At 50.1% G+C, this 24,886-nt stretch overlaps 1 protein-coding gene across 1 annotated transcript; it reads left to right on the top strand.

Moving 5' to 3' along the window:
* The first annotated feature begins 211 nt into the window (after window positions 1-211).
* Window positions 212-23,386, top strand: GID4 (GID complex subunit 4 homolog). Its single transcript, XM_032841379.1, has 6 exons — window positions 212-638; window positions 6,131-6,190; window positions 12,967-13,074; window positions 18,593-18,694; window positions 20,286-20,416; window positions 23,263-23,386. Exons 1-6 carry the CDS (start codon window positions 450-452, stop codon window positions 23,324-23,326), a joined length of 654 nt encoding a protein of 217 aa, XP_032697270.1. The 5' UTR covers window positions 212-449; the 3' UTR covers window positions 23,327-23,386.
* Window positions 23,387-24,886: the final 1,500 nt, after the last annotated feature.

Raw genomic sequence — 24,886 nt, 5'->3', positions numbered from 1 at the left:
CAGCGCACACCCCCAGTCAATCAGCATCACAAACGCACCTCGCCCCGCCCCCTCCACGCCGCGCCTCGGGAAGAAGACTACAAGTCCCAGAGGGCCCCTCGCGCACTCCGCCACGTGTTTTCTCCTCCCGCCAATGGGTGGAAGCGCCGCGTGAGCCTGTTCCCTCCCCCCCGGCGCGCCTGAGCCAATCGAAAGGGTGGTGTGTGTGCGAGGGCAAGTGGGGAGGGGGACTCAGCTCAGGACAGGGAGGCCCTGCTCGCAGGTCCCGGGGTCCCGGTGGCAGCCGGAGCGCTTGGTCCGCAGGCAGCGGGCGGGTGGTCCCCCCGCTCCGCCCCCACCCCGCGCGTGCGCGCCCCGGCCCCTCCCTCCCTGCCACCCCCCTCGGCTCCCGCGCGGCGGCGGCGGTTCCTTTCCCCCTCCCCCCAGCCCTGGCTCCGGGGGACCCCGCGATGCCGGTCCGCACCGAGTGTCCCCCGCCGGCCGGTACCTCGGCCGCTTCCGCGGCCTCGCTCATCCCGCCGCCGCCCATCAACACCCAGCAGCCCGGCGTGGCCACCAGCCTGCTCTACAGCGGCTCCAAGTTCCGCGGCCACCAGAAGAGCAAGGGGAACTCGTACGACGTAGAGGTGGTGCTGCAGGTGAGCGCCGGGCCGGGCCGGCCGGGGCCCGCGGGCCTCCTCGCGGCGCTCACGGGCCGTGCCCGCCCCCGGCTTCTCGAGCCCGCAGCCGCAGACCAGGCCCTCGCCGCCGGGCCTCCTGCACCAGGCGCTTCACCCCCCGGGACCTGCCCAGCTGGTGTCTCACACTCTCCAAGCCCCAGCCCTGACCTGCCCCTCACACCGGAGCCTGTCGGGAGCAGCTCCTGGCAGACCCTGAACACTGTCCCAGAGTCGAAGCCCCTGACCGGCCTGCCTGGGATCCGGAAGCCCCCCCCCCGCGACTGGCCAGCCTCAGACCTGAGTCCTTCCTCCCCAGGACCTCTCGTCCCGAGATCAGCACCCCCCTCCAGTCCCTTTCAGACCCTGAAGAGCTCTCCACTGGTTTCTCCTGACTCGGGACCCTACCCGAGGCTGGGCCCATGTCAAATTATCTCAGACCTGAGACAAGTCATCCTCCCCTCCCCTTTCCTAAGTTCCAGGTATCCTCAAACCCTGGGGCCCTCCTCCCAGGATTTCTTCCTTGGGAGAGCCTAGTTAGTCCCCTCCGACCTGGCTACCTGGGCACACTCCCTCCATTAGCCCCTGAGCGCCCCCCAGCCCACAGCTGATTCCTAGCCTCTGGTAATTACTCCCCTCAAGACCAGGCACTCACATCCTGGGTGCTGCTGAGTGGAGCTCCTCCAAGTCTGTGGGGATCTTGCCTCCTGGCCTCCCTCCCCCCACAGCTGTCCCAGTCTCTTCCTGGCCCAGGCACCCAGCTGCCCCCAGCCCCAGGCCTCCCGCTCTAGGCTTCTCATGCTCCCTGCCTCCATTCTTTGGCCACCTCCAGTCCCCTCCCAGTCTCCCCGGCTTGCCTCCCCAACCCATACCTTCATCTGCCTCCTCCTCGGCTCCAGGGGACCCTCTTTCTGTGTTCTTTTATCTACACAACCAGGGCTTCCTCCTGGTCTCTGATAGCCATGTGCTGGGAAATCGAACTCACCCCGTATTATTTCTCACATGGTATTTCCTTGCTGTCTGTGTACACCTCCCCTCCGACCCCCCCCCCCATTTGACCTGGATTTCCTAATACCTGGTGCCAGCCTCTGGTAGCTTTGGAGCGACAGCTTTACCTACTCAGGCCCTTTTCTGCACCTCACCCCTCTCACGCAAATAGAAACACACTTGACATTTTTTTCTCCAGGCAGAGATCAACAGTAGTTCATACTCCTTTTTCTCTCCCTTCCGCACAAAACCCCTTCCTGTGTAGCTACCCTTGCCTGCCTCAGGATCCACTTTCCTCCTCCCTTTGCCCCTTTTTTCCTTAGTGTGAGGCCTCGTCTCCTAAAGCCCCTCCCCATCTGCCCTCTTGAAAGGCCTTTTACAGAAGCTCTGAGGACCTAGTGTGCCACCTTACTGCTCCCATGCGTGAGGACAGAACCCAAGATGTGTCTTTGCCTTATGTGCCCTTGGCTCTTTAAAAATAGTAAATTTTGGACAGCCTCTCTTCTGAGCAAGTGGGTGTCCCACCCAAAAGACAGTGCGGCTACATTTTCTTTCTCCTAACCGTAGAGCACCATTACCCTCTTTTTTCATACTGTTTTGGGGGAATCAATAGTTTCATCTTTTTTTGGTGGAGGAAACTGCCTCTTCATGTTAATTGTATCTTTGCTCCATAAGCTTAACTTTTTCACGTGAGCCGTGGCATTTGTTATAACTGGAAAACTGTTGTGACTGATTCATTCAGTCTTCATAATTATATGCCTCATGTAGTGATCCCTCTTGTCTTTTGCTTAAAACGTGAGAATTTAGTATAAAGGTAAAGACTTTTTTCTTTATTGTGGGGGGCAACATTGTAAAATTCTGGCAGTGAGGTCCTTGGTGTGGGTCGTGTTTGGAATGATCGCGAATTTGTGCCGATTGTTTATTTTGACGGTTTCTGATGCGGTAGACCAGCAGGGTCGCTAAGTGTCAAAGAGAAGTGGTCTTTGACTTCTTCAGCAGCTCCCCGCTTCTGTCATTCGTGTGTTTCCAACGTCCTATCGGGTGCCCATGTCCTTGTGAACCAATAGAAGTGGTGATTGAGTTGGTACAGGACTGACTGGTCTCAGGGCAGCCCAGAGCAGAAGCCCGGCTCAAACCTCAGTAGGATGTCTGCTGGTGGGAGCTGTGGCCGTGCCCAGGAATGCCGCCCTACATCTGGATTGGTGAGCTCTTTGTCCATCACTGAGACCGTCAGTGGCCTGTGAATTGGTCCATCGTCGCCCTGGTTTTTTAGCCAGGACCAGTTTCTTGGACTCAACCTTCTTAGAATATACCTCAGCCTCTTTCCTGCTTGCTTGCTTTGTTTCCTAACAGCTTTGTTGAGATACAGTTCGCATCCTACGCAACTCGCCCACTGAAAGTGTTCAGGTCAGTAGTTTTTAGTGTATTCAGAGTTGGGTAAGCATCCCTGCAACCCAATTTTAGCCCCCTTTCATCCCGCCGAAGAGAAACCTCACCTCCTAGCCATCACATTCCCGAAGATTTGCTTATTCTGGCCATTTCACGTATGTGGAGTCATACACTATGGGACCTTTTGTGTCTCGCTTCTGTTGCCGAGCGTCATGTCCTCAACGGTCACCTGCATCGTAGGATGTGGCCGTGCTTTGTTCCTTTTTATCATTGCATAATAATCCATTGTATGGATATATAGCATTTTGTTGGGCCTTTGAGCAGTCGGTGAACATTTGGGTGGTTTCCACTTTGGAAACCATTTAACGATGGAATGAACATTGCTGTGTGAGCTTTCATGTGGACACCGTCTTCATTCCTCATGGGAGTGGAATGTTGGGTCCAATGGCAGCTCTGTGCTTACCACTCCAAGGAGCTGCCATACCGATTTCCAAAGTGCCTACCCCAGTTTTCATTCCCACCAGCCCCGCATGAGGGTCCAGTTTCCCCACAGCCTTGCTGACACTTTTAACTTACTGCCTATCTCTTTGATCGCAGTCCTGCTAGTGGGTGTGAAGTGGTGTCTCATTGTGGTTTTGATTGGAATCTCCTTAATGACTAACAATGTTGCACATCTTTTCTTGGGCCTTTCTGGAGCCCGCCTTCCCTCCTTCCTTCCTTCCTTCCTCTCTTTCTTTCTTTCTTTCTCTTTCTTTCCTCTTAATTCTAGTTTAGAGAGTTTCCCAAACCTTCGTGAGATTCTGGCTGGGTTTCCCTTGTTGCCGTTGTTACTGTAACTACTCTGTTTCTCCTCTGCCATGCAAGGAGCCAAGACCAAAGTGAAGGCCAGGGTCACAGTGAAGGGGTACTAGAAAGAGCAGCTGTTGGACACAGCTGTGCTGTGAGACGTTCTTGCTAAACATTTGCCTTGTTATCTTTCTCATCGAGATGCTGGCCTGGCGTTCAGTATAATTTCTCTGCATTGTACTGTGTTTGAGTTCACCAACTGTCATCGAGATGAGTTGGGGCAGAAAGGGAGGGATACATGGTTGAATGGAGGCCAAACTGAAATTCTGATTCTTGAGCATGTGATAATCCATGCAAAATGTTAGCCAACTTCCAGTTCGGTTTTTAATCTTATTAGCAGTTATCTTGGCCACCTGATACCCTTTCCAGCAGCTGTGAAACCCCAAAGTGTATTGAATTCAGTGAGAATTGCATACATGAAATTTAAGGCCCCAGGTTAGAGCTTGGTGTGTCCTTTAAATAAAGTCCTTTGCTGAACCGCGTTAGTGCAGATCAACCACTTTAGATCACATCCAAGGCCAAGGCCAGCCGATGAGGATATTTCAAGTGCTTTGGCAGTTTTCACATGGGCTACCTTTGTCACCGGGTCCAAACTGTGGGAGCATTTCAGCTTCACTAAAGCCCATTTGCTTTGGTGCTGACCTCCTCTGGCTGACTGTGCTCATTACAGTTTTTAAGGATTGCTGGAGTATATGATTTACGGTGTAAACGAAAGTAGTTAAGTCCCCAAATCTGAAAAATACCACAAAACTTTCCTTGTTGTTTAAAATGAGGCCTCACTTAACATTAAAATCTACGTGCCAGCGGCATTGTACTTGGGTTTGCTCTCTTTCCAGGGGTCTGCTTTTTAAGGGAGCCCAAGTTATCATGAAATGTGAAAATCTGCCTGTTCGGGACCAGTCTGTATAGATTTGGGTGAATTGTATCAGTTCAGGCGCACTAAGCTGTAAGTAAACCATAGCCACCTCAAAATAGTTTAAAGAATGAGTGAACCTAGCACTTCTGATTACAAGAAACTCGGAGGTGGCTTGGTTCCAGATTGGTCATTCAGGGGCCTCGTTCCCTTCCTTGTTTCTCCGCTGCCATCCTTGGCATTTCCCGGCCTGTTTGTCCTCATGGTCTCTAGGTGGCTGCCGAGGGCCTGGGCGCTTGTACAGGTACTGCCACTTCCAGGGGAAGACAGAGGGCCTCCTCAAAAGCCAGCATCTTTCCCAGAGGCCCCCCAGGAGACTGGCACACATACCTGATTGGTTGGGTCACTCACCCCTAAACTAATGACTCACGAGGGAACAGGGGCATGTGTCTGCCTTGGGTCCATCAGGGCTGCCCAGGCCCTGTGGGGCCGGGGTGGGTGCTAGACCAGGATCTGGGCCCTGGTAGCATGGAGAGGTCGGAAATTGGTTGTTGGGTAGGCACCCTGCAGTGTCTCAGCAACCCGTAAGTGGTGGGTACTCAGCCTTAAAATCTCCCGTGCCTGTTACCCCTGTTTATTGTAGCCTCCCAACTCTTCACCAAGAAGTACAGGCGCTCGGCTATGAAATGGGCAGAGTGAACACTTAACAATATATTCCGATCTGGGGGTCAGCATTTTGGTTCATAACGGAAATGTTTGCCCAAGCAGTCTTCGTATGAGGTCTTTCCTGAATATGCTTCCCATTTCATAAAGAACTAATGCACAGGGGCGCGTGGGTGGCTCAGTCCTTAAGCTTCTGAACCTTCATTTCCGGTCATGATCCCGGGGTCCTGGGATCGAGCCCCGCATCTGGCTCCCTGCTCAGCAGGAAGCCTGCTTCTCCCTCTCCCACTCCTCCTGCTTGTGTTTCCTCTCTCTCTGTCAGAGAGATTTATTTATTTATAAATAAATAAGATAAAATCTTTAAAAAAAAAAAGAATTAATGCAGGATTGTGCTTAGTTTGAGTGTAGGGGAGGATTACACTCCGGAGACCGCAGGCGGCCTGTGTGCGTGGGCTCGCTGCTCCAGAAAAACACTTCGGTCTCGAGATACTCAGCTGAGGAGGTTGAGAAGGTCCTGGAATCAGCTTCCTTGGTCTGAATAGGCCCATGGGTAGGGCGGACTCCCGAAGGTCTTGAAGGCCGGTAAGCCCCGGCCGAGCTCGGTGGGCACCCACCTCCAGACCTCCCTTAGCCCACCTGGCCTGTGCCCGCAGGACACGTGGATTTCCACAGCATCCCCAGCTTGTCCCAGGGGTTCCTCCATTTGTAACCAGACTGTGTGTCCTTTTCCTTCCAGCATGTGGACACGGGGAACTCGTACCTTTGTGGATACCTGAAGATAAAAGGCCTTACTGAGGTAAGCACTCCTTCAAATGAACTAGAGCTAGACGGTGGGCCGCACGCATGGCCTTCTCAGGGTGTGAATGGCCAAGAGCGTGGACCCTGAGGCCCGACTAAAGCTCTCTATGAAGTTGTACTTCACACACAAAGGATGTAGTTTTGATGTGTCCTGTTGGAAAGTGTACGGATGCACAAATCTTTAAAGTTTATAAAGAAGTCACAGTGTTCCCAACACTGTTGATTTTCTTCTTAATCCTTTGGTGGGAAAAAAAAATAGAGTAGGAATATGGCTACCTCTAATCCTAAGTTTAATGGTTTCTGAGCTATGCATTAATCCTTCCAGGCCCGAGGTCTTCGACATTCCTTAAACCCCTTCGCTCACTGGAACAATGTCAGGTGATCACCCAGATCCTAACCCAAGGAGCTACTAGGGAAATGTAGAGGGTTTTCCTTTCTCTGCACCAAACTTTTAAAGTCTCAGAACTCCTAGGGATATGGAAAGCAAGAAAGAGCATCCATTCTTTCCCTGCTAGTGAGTCAGCAGGAAGAGAAGGAGGGGATGGAGCCCAGCCGCCTAACTCCTCCGTGAGGACCTGGGCCTGACCTGGCTGCCATGGTGTGGGCCTGACCAGTCCTCCCTGTCTATGGCCCGGCTCCACTGAGCCTTGGGAAGGCCTGGAGGGATGTCCTTTCTCTGCCCCTTGCTGGGGCCGTGAGCTTTCGTTTCTCTTTCCTCATCTGTAAAATGAGAATGAAAAATACCCGCTCTGCTACCGTTGTGGTGAACACAGCACAAGGTTTAGCATTGTCGAATCACCACGCGGACCCACAACCCGTGTGATGGCGCCTGTCAACTAGACTGGGATAGTAAATAGAGTGGGATAGGATAGGATATGGGGCGCCTGGGTGGCTCAGTGGGTTAAAGCCTCTGCCTTCGGCTCAGGCAATGATCCCAGGGTCCTGGGATCGAGCCCCACATCGGGCTCTCTGCTAGGCAGGGAGCCTGCTTCCCTTCCCCTCTCTCTGCCTGTCTCTCTGCCTACTTGTGATCTCTGTCAAATAAATAAATAAATAAAATCTTTAAAAAAAAAAAAAAAGGATAGGATAGGATAAACTAGACCCACTCCATCTACTCCAGGGGCTCGTCCTAGGAGGGGAGGAAACAATGTAAGAGCAAGAGGAGGACTCTAACCTGATGCAAATGGAGGGATACTAACTAAGGCCCTGAACAACCTTCACCTTGGAACAATTGTTTCTGTCTCTTTGATTCCCTCGGGTCCTCCTCCTTCTCTATTAGAAGTTTGAGAATTTTCTGTGACGTTTGTCGTTGGGATGAAGAGGTAACCTGTTCCTCGCCTCCAGAAACTTACCCAGTAGAGTAGGGGTAGAAAAGGAAGGATTCCAGCCTTTGAATTTAGGGCAGTGGGAAACAGTATGCTCAGCTGGTCGGCAGCCAGGTGTGTCTGCTGAGTGCAGAACGTAAACATTTAGCTTCATGAGGACCCAGCAGAATCTGTCCCGTGGAATGCTACCATGGACTCTAAACCCAGCCGCTGTGGTCCTAGGAAGCTGCATGGAAATGTGAGAACCATTACGAATCCCGAAACGGGGACACCTGGATGGCTCAGTTGGTTAAGAGACTGCCTTCGGCTTAGGTCAAGATCCTGGAGTCCCGGGATCCAGTTCTGCATCGGAATCCCTGCTTGGCAGGGAGTCTGCTTCTCCCTCTCACCCTTCCACTTCTCATGCTGTCTCTCTCTCTCTCTCCCTCAAATAAATAAATAACATGTTTAAAAAACAAAAAAGAATCCCGAAATGGCATCCCCCAGGAGCAATTCACCCTAACAGAGGGAAACACCTCTGAGTCATGGGTGGCCAGGCTCTGGGGTGGGGGGCCCTTAGACTCATGGCCGGTGTGGGGAGACCACCCTGCCAGGCCAGTCCTTCAGCCTCATGAGCGCGTGGCTGCCCAGACTGGACCTCTCCTCGAAGAGCAGCAGGCTCGGGTTTGGCGCTAACGGTGCATTTCATCAGAGGAGAACGGCCGTGCTTCTGAGTTGCCTGGGGCCCTCTTCACACCTCAGGATTCTTTGAATTTTATCTTCTTTAACCACTTTTTTTTTCTTTTAAAGATTTTATTTACGGGGTGCCTGGGTGGCTCAGTGGGTTAAAGCCTCTGCCTTCGGCTCGGGTCGTGATCTCAGGGTCCTCGGATCGAACCCTGCGTCGGACTCTCTGCTCAGCAGGGAGCCTGCTTCCTCCTCTCTCTGCCTGTGTCTGCCTGCTTGTGATCTCTGTCAGATAAATAAATAAAATCTTTAAAAAAAAATAGAGATTTTGTTTATTTGACAGAGAGAGGGAGAGAGATCACAAGTAGGCAGAGAGGCAGCAGAGAGTGGGGGGGGAGCAGGCTTTCCTCTGAGCAGAGAGCCCGACGCAGGGCTCGATTCCAGGACCCTGAGATCACGATCCGAGCCGAAGGCAGAGGCCTAACCCACTGAGCCACCCAGGCACCCCTTTAACCACTTTTTAAAGTAGCTGTCCTGAGTCAGCTGACCTACCACACAGTCCACCTATGGAAAAGGTACAGTTCGTTGGCCTTTAGTGCAGTCATGGCGCTGAACACCCATCTTTCTTTTTTTTCCTTTTTTAAAGATTTATTTATTTATTTATTTGACAGGGAGAGACACGGTGAGCGAGGAAACACGAGCAGGGAGAGTGGGAGAGGGAGAAGCAGGCTTCCCGCTGGGCAAGGAGCCTGACACAGGGCTTGATCCCACGAACGACCCTGGTATTATGACCTGAGCCAAAGGCAGATGCTTAACTGACCGAGCCACCCAGGTGCCCCTGAACAGCTATATTAAACACTTTTAAAATTCTAAATCCAGGGGCACCTCTGTGCCTCAGTCAGTTAAAAGCATCTACCTTTCGCTCAAGTCATGATCCCAGGGTCCTGGGATGGAGCCTCGCATCAGGCTCCCTGCTCAGTGGGGGGCCTGCTTCTCCCTCTGCCTGCCACGCCCCCTGCTTGTGCAGGCTCCCTCGCTCTCTGTCAGATAAATAAATACAATCTTTAAATTCTAAATCCAGTATGTGGTCACTGTATATAATCACTGAAATGCCAAAAAATGGTGGGATTCTCTGAATGACTTTATTGCCTGTATTGTAAAATAGAGCTTTTCGGGTTTGTTCTCTTTTCCATTTATAGTTGGGAAAATATCACATATGTAACTTATTTTAATAAAAGCATTTAAATGGTTGGGTTTTAGCCCTAGTCTTCCTCATGCATACAATATAGAAAATGAACTCTTAAATTGGAGGTAATTTTTGTCTCTTAGTTACCTCACATTCACAAATGAGTACAGTTTTTATTTTTTTTTTTTTAAGATTTTATTTATTTGACAGACCGAGATCACAAGTAGGCAGAGAGGCAGGCAGAGAGAGGGGGGAAGCAGGCTCCCTGCTGAGCAGAGAGCCCAGTGTGGGCTCGATCCCAGGACCCTGGGATCATGACCTGAGCTGAAGGCAGAGGCTTTAACCCACCGAGCAACCCAGGCGCCCCTGAGCACAGTTCTTAAACTGTGCCTTCTGGAAGTGAAATCCCAGAATTGTGAAGAATGGGTGTCAGGTAACATTTTCTTGGCAATTCTGAGCCAACCACCAGTGGAGAGAGGGGACATTTCTAGGGAGGGGCCCGCGTCTGGCACAGGGCTTAGGAGCCCAGCCTTCGGGGAGTCATGGGCTAGCCCTCCCCTCACTCACTAGACGAATTTGGAAGCTTCTGCTGAGGTTGGGCAGACTTGTCTGAACCAAGGAGATGTCACACTAACCAAACTTGCCGAGACGGATATATACACAAGAGTGTGCGTTTACTCATTTCTGAACTGAGGTACATGCATGTTCCAGAAGTTCCCTCTGACTTAGTAGCCAATTGGGTGTTAATCCCCCAGGAAGAGGGTCTACATGGAAAGCTAGACCCATCCCCGGAGAGGTTTTGGTCGGCCTGGAATCCGTGTGGGGAGTGGTTTGGATGACCTGAATGCCTGACCACAGCTGGACCCCCCGTAGGAAGCCCTTGCCTGCCTTGGGGGTCGGGGGTTGCTGGCTTCGTCTCTTCCTCTCTGAGTCATTTTCTTGATGTCCCTCCTGCAAACGGAGTTCTTCCTTTGGCTTTAAAACTTACCGCCGGTCTGGCTCTATGCAAGTGCTTGAATCTCCTGGTCCTACCCTGGGAGACAGTTCATCTCTCTGGTAGCTTCTGAACCTATTGACTCGTTCATCAGGCAGTTTCTTTTATTTTAATTCTCAGAGCTTGGGGGTACCTTGCAGTCCCCTTAATACACTGCCTGAAATGTTTCCAGCGCAGAATCAGTTCATTAGGAAAACGTGCAGTTGAGCCATAAGTATCTTACTTTGTACTGCAAGACGACCGCTTTATCATTTTCTTCCTTTCTGTCTTTTTTGTGGAAGCTTAAAAAAAAATGTTAAAGCTCAAACCTCAGAAAATCCACACGTGTAGCTTTCCATTTAAAATCTCAAGTCAGGGGGCGCCTGGGTGGCTCAGTGGGTTAAAGCCTCTATCTTCGGCTCAGGTCATGGTCCCAGGGTCCTGGGATCGAGCCCCACATCGGGCTTTCTGCTCAGCGGGGGGTCTGCTTCCTCCTCTCTCTCTGCCTGCCTCTCTTGCCTACTTGTGATCTCTGTCTGTTAAATAAATAAATGAAATCTTAAAAAATAAAAATAAAATAAATAAAAATAAAATAAAAATAAATAAATAAAATAATAATAAAATAAATAAAGTAATAAAATAATAAAATAAATAAAAATAAATTTAAAAAATCTTAAAAAAAACTCAAGTCAGGTACTAACTGATCCAGAACTTTCTCTCTTAGTAGATCTCCCTAAAACAGATAAGCATGATTTAATTTATACTTTTATTTTATTTATTTAAAGATTATATTAGAGAGTGAGAGAGAGCACAAACGGGGATGGGCAGAGAGAGAGAGAGAGAGGCAGACTCCTCGTTGAGCAGGTTTGACCTGACCTGAGTAGGTGCTTAACTGATGGAGCCACCCAGGCACCCCTTCATTTATTTGTTTGTTTATTTATTTTTAGATTTTATTTATTTATTTGACAGAGAGAGAGAGAAATCGTAAGGCACCCCTATTTATTTATTTTTAAAGATTTTATTTTTAAGTAATCTGGACACCCAACATGGGGCTCGACCTCATAACCCTGAGAGCAAGAATCACATGTTCTACCGACTGAGCCAGCCAGATGCCGCTAGTTTATACCTTTAAAATCAGGTTTCCAGGGTCGCCTGGGTGGCTCAGTGGATTAAAGCCTCTGCCTTCGGCTCCAGTCATGATCCCAGGGTCCTGGGATACAGCCTCGCATTGGGCTCTCTGCTTAGCAAGGAGCCTGCTTCCTCCTCTCTCTCTCTCTGCCTGCCTCTCTGCCTACTTGTGATCTCTGTCTGTCAAATAAATAAATAAAATCTTTTAAAAAAATAAATAAATAAAGGCTCCTGGGTGGCTCAGTGGGTTAAGCCTCTGCCTTCGGCTCAGGTCATGATCTCAGGGTCCTGGGGTTGAGTCCCACATCGGGCTCTCTGCTCAGTGGGGAGCCTGCTTCCCTCTCTCTCTCTGCCTGCCTCTCTGCCTACTTCTGATTTCTGTCAGTCAAATAAATAAATAAAATCTTAAAAAACAAAATAAAAAAAAATTTTTTTTAAAGATTTTATTTGCTCATTTGACAGAGACAGAGAGGCAGGCAGAGGGAGAAGGAGACTTCCCGCTGAGCAGGGATCCTGCTGTGGGACTCAGTCCCAGGGCCCTGGGGTTATAACCTGAGCCGATGGAGCCACCCAGGCGCCCCACAGATTTATTTTAAACACGTGTAGGTGTCTGATGCAGAATAAGAGAGGCCTACCTAGGATCTGGAGAAGAAGTGGGACCTCTGTGGTCCCAGGGACATTAGGACTGTAATCCATGGCTGCTGGGCCAGTGACCATCATTACCACGTTTCCAGGAAACACCAGGGCCTGGCAGGCTGGGCCGAGGGGTTGCCCGGTTGGTTGGTCAGTTGGTTGCTTTTTAATAAATGCAGAGAAATGGTGGACTTCTAACTGTGAACTTTTTCTTCCATTAGTTTTTTTCAAAATCTTGGGTGCCTCCTTATTAGCAGGTGACCAAATAGCAAATAAAATTGACGGGAGTATTCTAAGCATCCGGTTAGGATGACAGCTTATTTTTTTCCCCATGGTATTTGTTTCTGTTGTTGTGATTTTCCATCGCAGACGTAATTTACATGTATTTTCCTTAGAGTGGATGGCCTTAGTTCATATGATAGATTAAATGTACCCTAATATACCAAAGTATTCTGCAAGAAAACAAAATAAAACACCCACCACTGGAAGCCTGAAGAATGGAAAGTAAATTCCTTGCAAAGTAAATTCTACTTAGTTACTATCTGCTTTGTATTCTAGAACACTCGGAATGCACTTGTCCAAAATTCTTTTCTGACGGAGCAGTATGTAACAAGTGAAGTCGAAGGAGGGTTCTCTGCTTCTGGCAAACTCCATAAAGTCCAGAAGACTCTCTGGGCACCCAGGTCACGTTGACGCTGTTGCCATTGGCAGATTGCTGGACTGACCCAAAGGTCATTGCTTAGCAGAGTGATCATTTTGTCAAAGTCCTGGGAATAAGTTAAAGTCAGGTTGATTTTTTTCCTTTGGGAAAGGTAAAAACTCCTGTTTGAGACCTTATTCTGATACTTGGGTTTTTACCTTAGGAGTATCCAACCCTTACAACCTTCTTTGAAGGAGAAATAATCAGCAAAAAACACCCTTTCTTAACGCGGAAGTGGGATGCAGACGAGGACGTGGATCGGAAACACTGGGTGAGTAGGTCTTTGGTCTCCTTGGGGCCTCCCAGGCTCTGCTGGAAAGTCAAGGAACTTAGCTCTCTGGGTCTTATCATTGTCCCCTGTCCTGTCCGCCTGTACACCATTCCTTTCTCATCCCCTGTAGTGGGGAGCCCTGGGAGACACAGAGCAATGGCCTTTGTCTTTGGGGTTAGCATGAGGTGGAGATGCAGTTTCTAGAAAGCTGCTTCTCCGCTGGCATCTCTGTGTGGGGAGAGCCCTGGCGGTGGTGGGGGGGGGGTTCTCACCCAGCTCCAGACCGACATGCATGGTCACAACTTCAGAATCATCAGGATGCCACTGGAAACTCAGTGCCCCCACTTCTGACTGTCCCGTGTGGGGTGTGTTCTGACTCACCATTATTGAACATTTTTAGACAACTTAGAGTCACCGTGCTCGAGTCTTTTCGTTGGCTTTCATACAAGTTTATGCCTTCAAAAATCCGTTTCCCAGCCTGTCATAATAGCCTTCTGGCTTAGTTGACCATGGCCGTGGTGCATTTTGGTTTATTTTATTACTGTTTTTTTAGTTTTTAGTTTTTTGAGATTTCATCTGTAAGTAATCTCTGCACCCGATGTGGGGCTCGAACCTACAGCCCTGAGATCAAGAGCCGCACGCCCCACCAAGAGCCAGCCAAGCACCCCAGTGAATTTTGGTTAAACACTGAGGAAGTCCAATGTGCTCACCCTCTAAAGCCACCCAGAGTGATTGCGTCCGTAACGAAAACTCTAGAACGCCTCAGGCTTCCCACTGCACCTCTCACCTGGCCTGTCCGAGCTCTCTCCTGATTCCAGCACGATAGTCCTTGCAGGACTCGCTACCGCAGACCCTCGTCCTAGTTAACCTCACTGTAGGTTAACCGCTTTGCTTGTTCATGTTTTCTACTTGAGATTGGAAAGGAACATCCTTCAGATGCTGAATTTCAATTCAATTTAAACTTGAGCTTTTAAAACCATTTTTGATAAGTTACATGTTTTACCTGTTGTCGCAAATACACACCGAAAATCAGTCCTTTGTGTGTGTGCAACACGAGGGAATGAACAAGAGGGAACTGGGGAGCCCGAGCAGTGCGCGTAGAGCCGGCATCAGGAACAGAGTTGGAGGGGCTCCCCACTGCCGTCTGGTCCCAGCCTGCCCGACCTGGGCTCTTCCGTGCTGCTCAAGGCCTCACGAGATGGGTCCCTTCTCTCTCGGACAGCCCTGGCGGGAAGGCTCTTCCTTGTACTGAGCCACAGCCTATCTCCTGTCCACCCTGGGTTTTCCATCTCAAATCAGTTCTGCCAAAAAGGCGAGGTCTTTGAGACTCAGTGAATAGTCAGTTCTAAGCTAGGTCCGTGGCAATTTAACCACCTGGAAACCAGCTGTTAGTGTGCCAGACTTCCACTACAACACTGGAAAATATCTGGATCTCCTTCTTTAGGCTGAATTGACGTATTTTAAGTGACACGGGGACGAAGAAGGCCATCCTTGGTATGTTAGGATGAGGAACTCGGCCTCTGGGCCCTTCCTCACCCAGCAGTCTGGGCACCTTTGCAGTACTCCATTTCCTGTACCTTTCCCAGCCCACGCTGGTGTCCCAGTGTCCCATGTGGGATCCCCATGTGTCAGGGCTTCACCAGTGACTGACAGAGGCATGCCCTGGAGACATGGCGGGCTCCGTTCCGTTCCAGACCACCGCAATAAAGTGACTATTGCAGTAAAGTGAGTCAAATGAAATCGTTTGGTTTCCCAGTGGATATAACACTTATGTTTATGTGATACTATAGCCTGTGAATGGCACAGTAGCATTAGGTCTAAAACAACAATGTACACACCTTAATTTTAAAAAAACTCAAAGACTGAGAAACGCTCAGCATCCTCTAAGCTTTTTGCAAATCCTAATCTTTTTGCTGGTGGAGGGTCTCGCCTCAGTGTTGATGGCTGCTGACTGGTGGCGGGGGCACTTGCCGAAGGTTCGGGTAGCTCTGGACATTTCTCCAAACAAGAAAACAGTGAAGTTGACCACCATGATGGGGGCTCTTCCTTTTGTGGACGATTTCTCTGTGGCCCCGGATGCTGTTCGATAGCATTTTATCCACCATGGAACTTCCTTCCAGACTGGAGTCTGTCCTCTCAACCCCTGCTGCTGCTTTACCAGCTAAGTTCAGTCATATTCTAAGTCCTTTGTTGTTGTTTTGAGAGTCTTCACAGCATCTTCACCAGGAGTAGATTCAATCTCAGGAAACCACATTCTTGGCTCCTCCAGGAGAAGCAGCTCCTCTGTTCAGGTTCCATCATGAGCTCACAGCCTCTCGGGCCCATCTTCAGGCTCCGCTTCTGCTTCTGGTTCTCTTGCCGTTGCCACCACATCTGCAGTGACTGGCCCCACTGAAGTCTCGAAGCCTCACAGTCATCTGTAGGGTTGGAATCCGCTTCTTCCAAACTCCTGTACTGATATTTTGACCTCTTCCCGTGAGTCACAAAGGTTCTTAATGGTATCCGGAATGGTGGATCCTTTCCAGAAGGTCTTCAGTTTACTTTGCACAGATCCGTCAGAGGAATCACTCTCTGTGCAGCTAGGGCCTTCTGAAGTCTATTTCTTAAATAAAAAGCCTTGAAAGTTGAAATGAGCTCTTGCTCCACAGGCCGCAGAGTGGGTGCTGTGTTAGCAGACCTGAACACAGCGGAAGTCTCACGGTCTGTCACCATCAGAGCTCTTGGGTGACCTGGTGCCTTGTCAAGAACCAGTAATATTTTGAAATCTTTTTTTTCTGAGCAGGAGGTATGAACATTCAACTTAAAATATTCAGTAAACCATGTTGTAAACAGACGTGCTGTCATCCAGGCTTTGTTCCCTTTCTAGAGCGTGGGCAGAGTAGACTCTGCATAACTCTTAAGGGTCGCGGGGCTCTCGGAATGGCCCGCAACGTCGGCTTCCCTTGAAGTCACCAGCTGCGTCAGCCCCAGACAGGAGAGTCGCCCTCACCTCCGACGCTCTGAAGCTGGGCGTTGGCTGCTCTCCGGCCGTGACAGTCCTGGATGGCGTCTCCACCGACAGAAAGTGGTTTCGTCTATGTTCAGAGTCTGTTACTTAGTGTGGTGGTTTAGTGTAGTGTATTAGCTTAATGAGGGTCTGAAATCTTCTGGAGAACTTGCTGCAGCCTCTCTGTCAGCGCGTGCTGCTTCAGCCTGCCTGTCTGTGGTACGCAGACGACACCGTTCCTCAGTCCTCCTGAACCAGCCTCCACCAGCTTCGGCCTCTCCCACTGCTTCCTCACCTCCCAGCCTTCCCCGAACTGAAGGGGGAGTCACGGCCTTGCTCTGGGTTAGGCTTGGGCTGAAGCGAGTGTCGGGGCTGGGTTGGCCGCCTCTCCAGACCACTAAACGGCTTTGTTATCATTCATCTGTTCCCTCTAAGGCCCTTCTCATGTCCTTCTAGAACTTTCCCTTTGTGTTCATGGCTTGGCTCACTGGTGCAAGAGGCCTAGCCACCCGCCCGTCTCAGCTTCTGAGATGCTCAGTCATTTCTAGCCTTTGATTTCAAGTGAGAGACATGCGACTCTTCCTTTCTCTTGAACACTTGGGGGCTGTGGTAGGATTATTAATTGGCCTCATTTCAATATTATTGTGTCTTAGGGAAGAGGGAAGCCTGAGAAGACAGGGAGAGAGAGGGGGGAATGGCCAATCAGTGGAAGAGTCAGAACACATGCATTTATCGATGAAGTTTGCTGTCTTATTTGGGGGCAGTTGGTAGCACCCTAAAACAATTTATATTAGTAACATCAAAGATCACTCATCACAGATCAGAGTAATGAAAAAGTTTGAAATGTTGCAAGGATCACCAAAATGTGACACACAGACACAAAGGAAGCAAATGCTGTTGGAAAAATTGTACTAACTGACTTACTCAACACAGGGTTGCCACGAACCTTCAATTAAAAAAAAAATGCACCATCTGGGGCACCTGGTGGCTCAGCTGGTTAACCATCCAACTCTTGGTTTCCGCTCAGGTCGTGATCTCAGGGTCGTGAGATCGAGCCCTGCATTGGGTTCTGCGCTTAGCATGAAGTCTGCTCGAGTTTCTCTCTCCCTCACCTTCTCCCCCCCGCCAATAAATAAATCTTTTTTAAAAATGCAGTATCTCCAAAGAGCAATGAAGTAAAGTGCAGTAAAACCAGGACCGCCTGGGGGCGCCTGGGTGGCTCAGTGGGTTAAAGCCTCTGCCTTCGGCTCAGGTCATGATCCCAGAGTCCTGGGATCCAGCCCCACATCGGGCTCTCTGCTCTGCAGGGAGCCTGCTTCCTCCTCTCTCTCTCTCTGCCTGCCTCTCTGCCTACTTGTGATCTCTGTCTGTCAAATAAATAAATAAAATCATTTAAACAAAAAAAAAAAAAAAAAAAAACCAGGACCGCCTGTCAACTGGAATCAGAGACCTTGTTTTTCACCCTCAAGTTTTCCGGATACTTGAAGTCGGTATCACGGTGGTGCCCTAAAGTCAAGATTCCATATACTTAATCCAGTTAGAATAGAAATACACGTATTGGGGCGCCTGGGTGGCTCAGTCCTTGAGCGTCTGCCTTGGGCTTAGGTCATGATCCCAGGGTCCTGGGATCGAGCCCCCCCGCATCAGGCTCCCTGCTCAGCGGGAAGCCTGCTTCTTCTCCCACTCCCCCTGCTTGTGTTCCCTCTCTCACTGTGTCTTTCTCTGTCAAATAAATAACATCTTTAAAAAAAAAAAGAAAAGAAAAAGAAATATACGTGTCACAAATTCTGTATCTTAAATCTTATTTTAGGTATTTTCTTATAAAATGAATGCATATTTATTTTTTAAATATTTGAGTAAATAGACAAGCAGAAGGGAAAAAATCATCTATAACAACAATACCCGAAGTTAAAACAGGTATTAACCTTCTTTTTTCTTTTCTTTTTTTTTTCTTTTACAAAAATAGGATCACGAGACACAGTTTTGTAGCCTATTTCTAGTCTCCGCTTTTAAAAGGATTTAACATATATTACCCACTTCCTGTTTCTACTTCACTGGCTGGCCCCAAGCCACGTTCCTGTGTCAGAGGACCCCGCTTTAGTAAAGCCCTTTTCTGCCTTCGGGGTGACGTGCTGGCTCTAAGTTGTTCTACGTGGCTAGTGTTGATTGACTAGGAGATCTTCCCGCCAGTCCTTCCTGGCTTTGCTTGTGGTAAGGTGTCCTGAGAAAAGGCCCTCTGGAATCACATTCGTTCCCAACCCAGGGGGCCTTTCCTCAGACCACATTAACTAGGCAGGTGTCACGCCCTGCTGCCTTGGCAGGGGGCGGTGAGGGGGTGGGTGGGTCAGGCCTGAGTTCACGGATGGGGACCACAGGCTCCCTTCCCCCATCCTCCACCTTTGCTGCTCTGTGGGCACATCCAGCCGCCATCACGCCTTTGCGAAGGCACTCGCCGCTGGGCGCAGGAGGACAGTTGTGACACCGGCCTCCCCCTCCGCCCATCAGTCCTCATGCTCAATTTTTTGCTTTCAGGGCAAGTTTCTGGCTTTTTATCAGTATGCAAAATCATTTAATTCCGATGACTTTGATTATGAAGAGCTGAAGAATGGGGATTATGTCTTCATGAGGTGGAAGGTAAGGTCCCAGGTCAGCCAGAGCCTGCACCGCACCCAGCGCCCCATCTGCTCCCCGGGTCTGTGCTCATGACCGCTTGTCTCCGTGTAGCGCCTTTACACGCTCACAAAAGTGGGCATGGCTCCAGGCCACACTGGCCAGCTGCCACCATGTCCCATGGTTTGTCTTTGGTGACGCCGTTTGGTGGTTTAGTCATGAAGTCATGCTTGGGGGGAGGGGGTGGTCGGCCCTCAGCACCCTTGACTCTCCAGGTTGAGTCGTCCCTGGTGTTCTGGGGACTCAGGGGAGACCCAGAGTGCGTCCCCGTCACTTCCTGCTCTCAGTCGTGAACCCGTGTAAGTGACTGTTCCCTCATCACGTTCTAGCCAAGCTTCAGTGCGCTCTCAGCTTGCCTGCTTCCCTCCAGCAGGAAATGAGGGACCAGGAATGGAATTTGGGTTTTCCACTCTCACGAGCCCTCAGAGAGCTCCATCTGGCTGGACTCGAGAGATTGGCTTTGGGCTGACACGTCTTTTGTGTTCTCTTTTGATAGCTTGGGATTTACTGCGTTCCAGCCACAGGCTGGCAAAATCGTGAAGCGGGTTTGTGAAGTCACTTTGTGAGCGGACACCTGCTTCCAACCCCTGGTTCCCAGCCTGTAGGAGAAAGTGGTTTTATCTTGAAATCTTGCCAGCTTCCATACAGGCAAATCATTGAGCGTTATTCCCAATCTTTAGTTTGTACAGCTAAGAATTTGGGGGGGGGGGGCTCCGTGTCTTCTTGCATAGACAGAGCCAAGTGCAAAGGGTAAAAGCCCATTCTGCCCTCGCGAGCTTGCTCTCTGGTGGGAACCGTGCCAGCAAATAAAGCACTAAAGGAAGTATCTTGCAAGGTTCTAATTTTAAAATTAATCTTTAAAAACTAGCATTTCAGAGGTTGAGGAAAGGGACGGAGAGAGTCTTTAAAAAAAAATTAAAAAACCCAGTGGAGTTGTTTGGTCTCCAAAGACCTTCTCAGCGTGACTTGCTATGGGCTTTCGGTAGACCTCCTGGGGCCCTGAGGCCACTGACCTCATCTCGCCGGGAGAGTAGGTCCCCGGATGTGGCCTTTCAGCTTGGCTATGGGAGATCACAGGCTCGCCTCTTCCCAAAGTGCCCGAGAAAGAACAGTACCCTTCTGATGGCTGTGGATGAGGTGTCGGGCTTTTTGAGGGAGTGTTACGCGGGCAAGTGGTGATTGATCTGCCCTCAGAAAGCAGAGGTGATCAGGAGCCTAGCACCAGTTCCCGGGGTGAGCCAGAAACCTCCTCTTCCCGGGTCGTTCTTTCAGTGGGCTCTGACACGTAGGTGGGTATCGAGGCATTTCCAAGATGCGTGGACTCTAGAGCCCTCTCTTCATTGCTGATCTCAGTGAGCTCAAGACACAGGCTACTGTGTTAGCATCTAGAATGCTGTTGACAGATCGGGTTGAAATGCAGATGTCCACCATCGTCCGGCAAGTCTGGGCAAGGCCATGGGACACTGGAGCCTGAGAACCACCTGAAGGCTAACGGCGAGTCCCAGACGCGGCTGGAGCACATCGTCTGTTACTGACCTCCTCCATCTGTGTGCAGGAGCAGTTCCTGGTCCCAGACCACACGATCAAAGACATCAGCGGCGCTTCCTTTGCCGGGTTCTATTACATCTGCTTCCAGAAGTCGGCAGCCTCCATAGAGGGCTACTATTACCATAGGAGTTCAGAATGGTAAGGCACCCCAGAGGCGAAGGGGGCGGCTTGCCGCTGTCCCCCACCCCGGGCTCTCCCTTCGCTTGCCGAGTCCAAAACCCTCTTCACCTGTTTCTGCGTAGCTTCTGTGCTCTATCTGCACGTGGGGGCCTCTTTGAATGATCTCAGTTGCTCGTGGAGGGGCTCCTATCCCTAACCATAGAGCAGAGTAAATCTCCGTGTGCTCGCTGAAGAAACTCACTGCTCAAAGCTTTCAGGCACTTCTGTTATCAGCAGCATTTCTCCCAACCTTGGCCACTCTCGTATTTCTTCCCAAATTGAATCAGTAACGAAAACGTAGGCTCCAGCTACGGACAGGGTGAGTTTTGCTGTTAGCAGCCTTTCCGGTTTTGGGGTCACGGTCCTCAGATGCTGGCCCCACGTGCTCTGGTCTCAGTCTGGTGACTGAGGGGCTCCCACGGGAGCTGGCAGTCCTGCCCCGTGTTTCGCCTGAGGTGAGGGGTGGAGTGCCACCTCAAGTGCTAGCTTTGGTCCCCTTTCTGGGGACTCTCCTGACCCATTGCCGCTGCTCCAAGCACCTTGCTGGACCTGAAGAAGGCACCCGGTCGCAAAATACCTGATTTCCTCTCCGAATGTAGGAGCACTGTATCCCCTTCCAAATGTTTCCCGCTTTGGCGACTTGTGAGTGATGTCTCTCGCTGGCCTGACTCAGGTTCCTTGTTCAGTGGCAGCAAAATGAGGTCTGCAAATCAGTGCCCCAATTACCAGGGTTTCAGTAATTGCCCTGTTTTCAAAGGAGTTTTTCAAACCTGTTATAGCCTTTTTAAAGTAATAGCTCGATGGAGAGAATTCACGTACCATACAATGCACTCACTGAAAGCGTGCAATGCGGTCGTCCTGAATGTTCCCAGTTGTGCGGCCATCACTCCGTGACCAGAAACCCTATGCCCCTTAGCCCTCAGCCTCGAGTCCCCATCTCCTCCTAGCCCGAGGCAGCCACTGACCATCTTTCTATACAGACACGCCTATTCCCGACATTTTCTATAAAGGGAGCCTCATACACATGACGAACCGGCCTTCGTGTCCGGCTTCCTACACCCAGCCTGGTGCTCAAAGCTTCGGCTGTGTGGCAACATGGGTCAGCCCTTCATTTTAACTGCTAGATAATTTTACGTGGTACGGATGGACAGCAGCCCCTCCTTATCTGCGGTTTTGCCTTCCGCAGTTTAGGTTATCCGCGGTCAGCACAGTCCAGAGGCAGATGGTCAGTGGTCACGTGCCTGCCTCACTCACCTCATCTCCTCACGCAGGCATGTCCCCCCCAATCCTCACAACAGGAAGGGTGACAACAGCACAAGAAGAGATTTCGAGAGAGAGACAGATCACATTCATGTAACTTTTCATCCCCGAATATTGTTATAACTGTTTTATTACTAGTTGTTGTTCATTCCTTACTGTGCCTGACTTAATAAATTGTACTTTACCATAGGTTTCTGTACAGGAAAGAAACAGCATACGTAGGATTCAGTACTCTACACAGTTTCCGGTATCCACTGGGGAATGTACCCCCCCAGATAAGGGGGGGGACTGCTGTACCACGTTTTGCTTCTCCGTTCATCGGTTGCAGGGTTGTTTCCCCCTTCTGCCTGTTGTGACTAATGCTGCTGAGTGTATAAGTATCTGTTTGAGTTTCTGTTTGAATTTCTCCTCTCAATTCCTTCGGGCATAGACCCGGGAATGGAATTAGTAGTTCCCTGACTTTTGAAGGAACCGCCAAAGCATGTGACGCACTGGGTTCCAGTTTCTCCACATCCTCCCCAACACTTGTTATGATGTCTTTACGATTATTGCTGTCCTAGTGGGTATGAAGTGGGGTCTTGTGATTTGGATTCATATATTCTGATGGCCAATGCACGAGCTTTTCCTCATTTTTTTTTGGTGGTTTTTTTTTTTGGTGAGAAATAAACTGCTTTTTCCCATGCTCCTCCTCACTCCCACGTGAAACAAGAAAGGGGAGAGCTAGCATCTACCCTGTCAACTCTGATTGTCCCCTGGGGGTTATCGTCCCCGTGTGCGGATTGTGCCAGCCTCTGTTTCTCCTTCATCCACTTACCTCCTTGGAGCACCTACCAGAGAGGCAAAAACAAACACCTCAGAACTCTGATGTTCTCAAAGCCTCATAGCTGTGTCTAGGAAGGGGAGAAAATGCAGTGAATGGTAACATAGGCTTTGGGGTTGGCTGGGAAGTCCCTGTATTCCGTGGGGTGTGCCTCTGCTCCCCATGAGGCCCCAAGGCTGGTCCAGCCCGATGTTCCTGGAGAGGCTGAGTTCTGGACAACAGAAAGAGACAGAGTGGAGGGCAGGGATGAGGCCCAGAGCTTGTCCGCCTCTCCTTTTTTTTTTAAGATTTTATTTATTTATTTGACAGACAGAGATCACAAGTAGACAGAGCAACAGGCAGAGAGAGAGGGGGAAGCAGGCTCCCTGCCAAGCAGAGAGCCCAATGTGGGGCTCAATCCCAGGACCCTGAGATCATGACCCGAGCCGAAGGCAGAGGCTTACTTAACCCACTAAGCCACCCAGGTGCCCCCCGCCTCTCCTTTTGTAAGAGGTACCCTAACTGCTTCGTGGTCAGAGCACGAGACCTAGAAGCAGCTCCTTGTAGGTAGAGCTCAGGAGAATGAACCAAAGAAACAGAAAGAGAAGCAAACTTGGTACGGCCACAGAGCTCTGCGATGCATCTGCCTTCTGATTCCAGCCTGGGGCCCACCGGGCGCTCTGGCGGCGGGGAGGGGGTTCTGCACCTCTGTTCGGTCTTCAGGCTGCTTAGACCGCTTCTGTTTCTCTCTCTCCCTGCACTGCAGGTATCAGTCTCTCAATCTAACTCACGTTCCTGAACACAGTGCGCCCATCTACGAGTTCCGGTGACAGCGGTTCAGAGCAGGAACCAAATAAAACTGAACTTGGCAAAAAAAAAAAAAAAAAAAAGGAAAAAAAAAAGAACTTTGCCAAGAAAATTGTGTACCTGCCAGAACCAGGAGAACATGTGTTCCTGTTTCTTCACGAGCAGACTCGCGTTGGAAAGCATGAATGTTAACCCACAGAATCCAAGGAGCACGGCCGACCCGAGGGGCAGGCGCAGGGAGCGTTCTCCGCCCTTCCCCGCTCTCAGCGGCAGTTTGGTCTTCATCTGGTTTTAAGCTACCTTAAATGCACTTTTCCTTCCTGCACAGCTAACTTCTGTATCACCGAAAGGCCCATGAGGCCCATTCCTTCCTCCATCCCCATCTCCAACCAATTAGAAGGTCAGCACCCCCCCAAACCCTGGTCACCCTCAGCCTTGGTGCTCAGTGGTCTCTGCCCAGGCCCCAGCCCTGTGCGCCGCCTCCTCCCCTACTCCCAGTTGCTTAGTCTGGTAGCTTAAGAGAAGGCAGAGCCCCAGCACACGTGTCTCCCCCCACCTCCCCAGAGCTCTGTGCAGGGAATTGGGGAGCTACAGCAGCATCTGCCAACGAAACGGGAGGCAGAGGCTGCTTCACGGGGTCACCTGGCACTGCCCAGCCCCTCCGTGTTCATGCCGACCTAGTCAGTGGCTGGCAGGTTCCCTGGGCCTGCCATTGGGGATCACTGAATTTTAAGGCTTCCAGATCCCTGGCAGGAACAGACTCCGATCCTGCTCCACTCAGCACGTTTGCTCCAAACTTTTGAACTTGAGGGCAATACTAAACTTAAAAAAAAAAAAAAAAAAAAAAAAGAAAAAGGAAAAAAAAAAAAAGAGTTTTTTTATTACAAAATTATTTTTATGGTCCCTTTAACAAGGACCCTATGGCAAATGCACAATTATTCAGAATTACATTTTATCGTTTTCACATTGAAAACAGCAAATGTTGACTTAGTAATTTTTATACCTATATCTATATGTAAATGTATATTTAATCAACCAGCAGTTTCAAACTAGTCATCCTGGTACAAAAGTTTTGCAGCATCGCATCCACTCTAGTGCTCAACCTGAGAGCTGTCTTTGGGGCCGGGTTAGCATTTGTACCTCTCCTTTTGCTACTCACGACAACAGTGCTCCGAGGCGACCCTCTCCGTTGAGCCCAAGGGGCCGCTGTTCTCTCGAAACAGCACTCTGAAATGTTGGGTTGGGGGAGGGGTGGGAACATGAACACGCTCGAATAACTCAAGGCTCACGTGCCAAAGTGTGTGTGTGGGTGTGTGTGGGCGGGGTGTGGTTTTTTTTGGGGGGGGGTTGTTTTTTAACGTTTTAAAAAGCTTACTAGGTTGGCATCATTTGGGGCATCACATCTGTTGGCGGTTTACGAGACTTGCTCAGAATTCAGGAGGGAGAGCTGGAACCCACAGGAGCAAAACGGGCTGAAAGCTGTATATCCAGGGCCGGCGTAAGCACACACGCGGCCCCTCGGTTGGGGATATGGTGTATTCTTATAAAGTGACTTTCCTTTTGACAACCTTTGTACTGTGCGT

Source organism: Lontra canadensis, unplaced genomic scaffold, assembly GCF_010015895.1.
Source record: "Lontra canadensis isolate GAN:19392208 unplaced genomic scaffold, GSC_riverotter_1.0 scaffold122, whole genome shotgun sequence".
NCBI lineage: Eukaryota > Metazoa > Chordata > Mammalia > Carnivora > Mustelidae > Lontra > Lontra canadensis.
The sequence above is the reverse complement of the archived record's forward strand: the minus strand, read 5'-3'. Positions and strand labels throughout refer to the sequence as shown.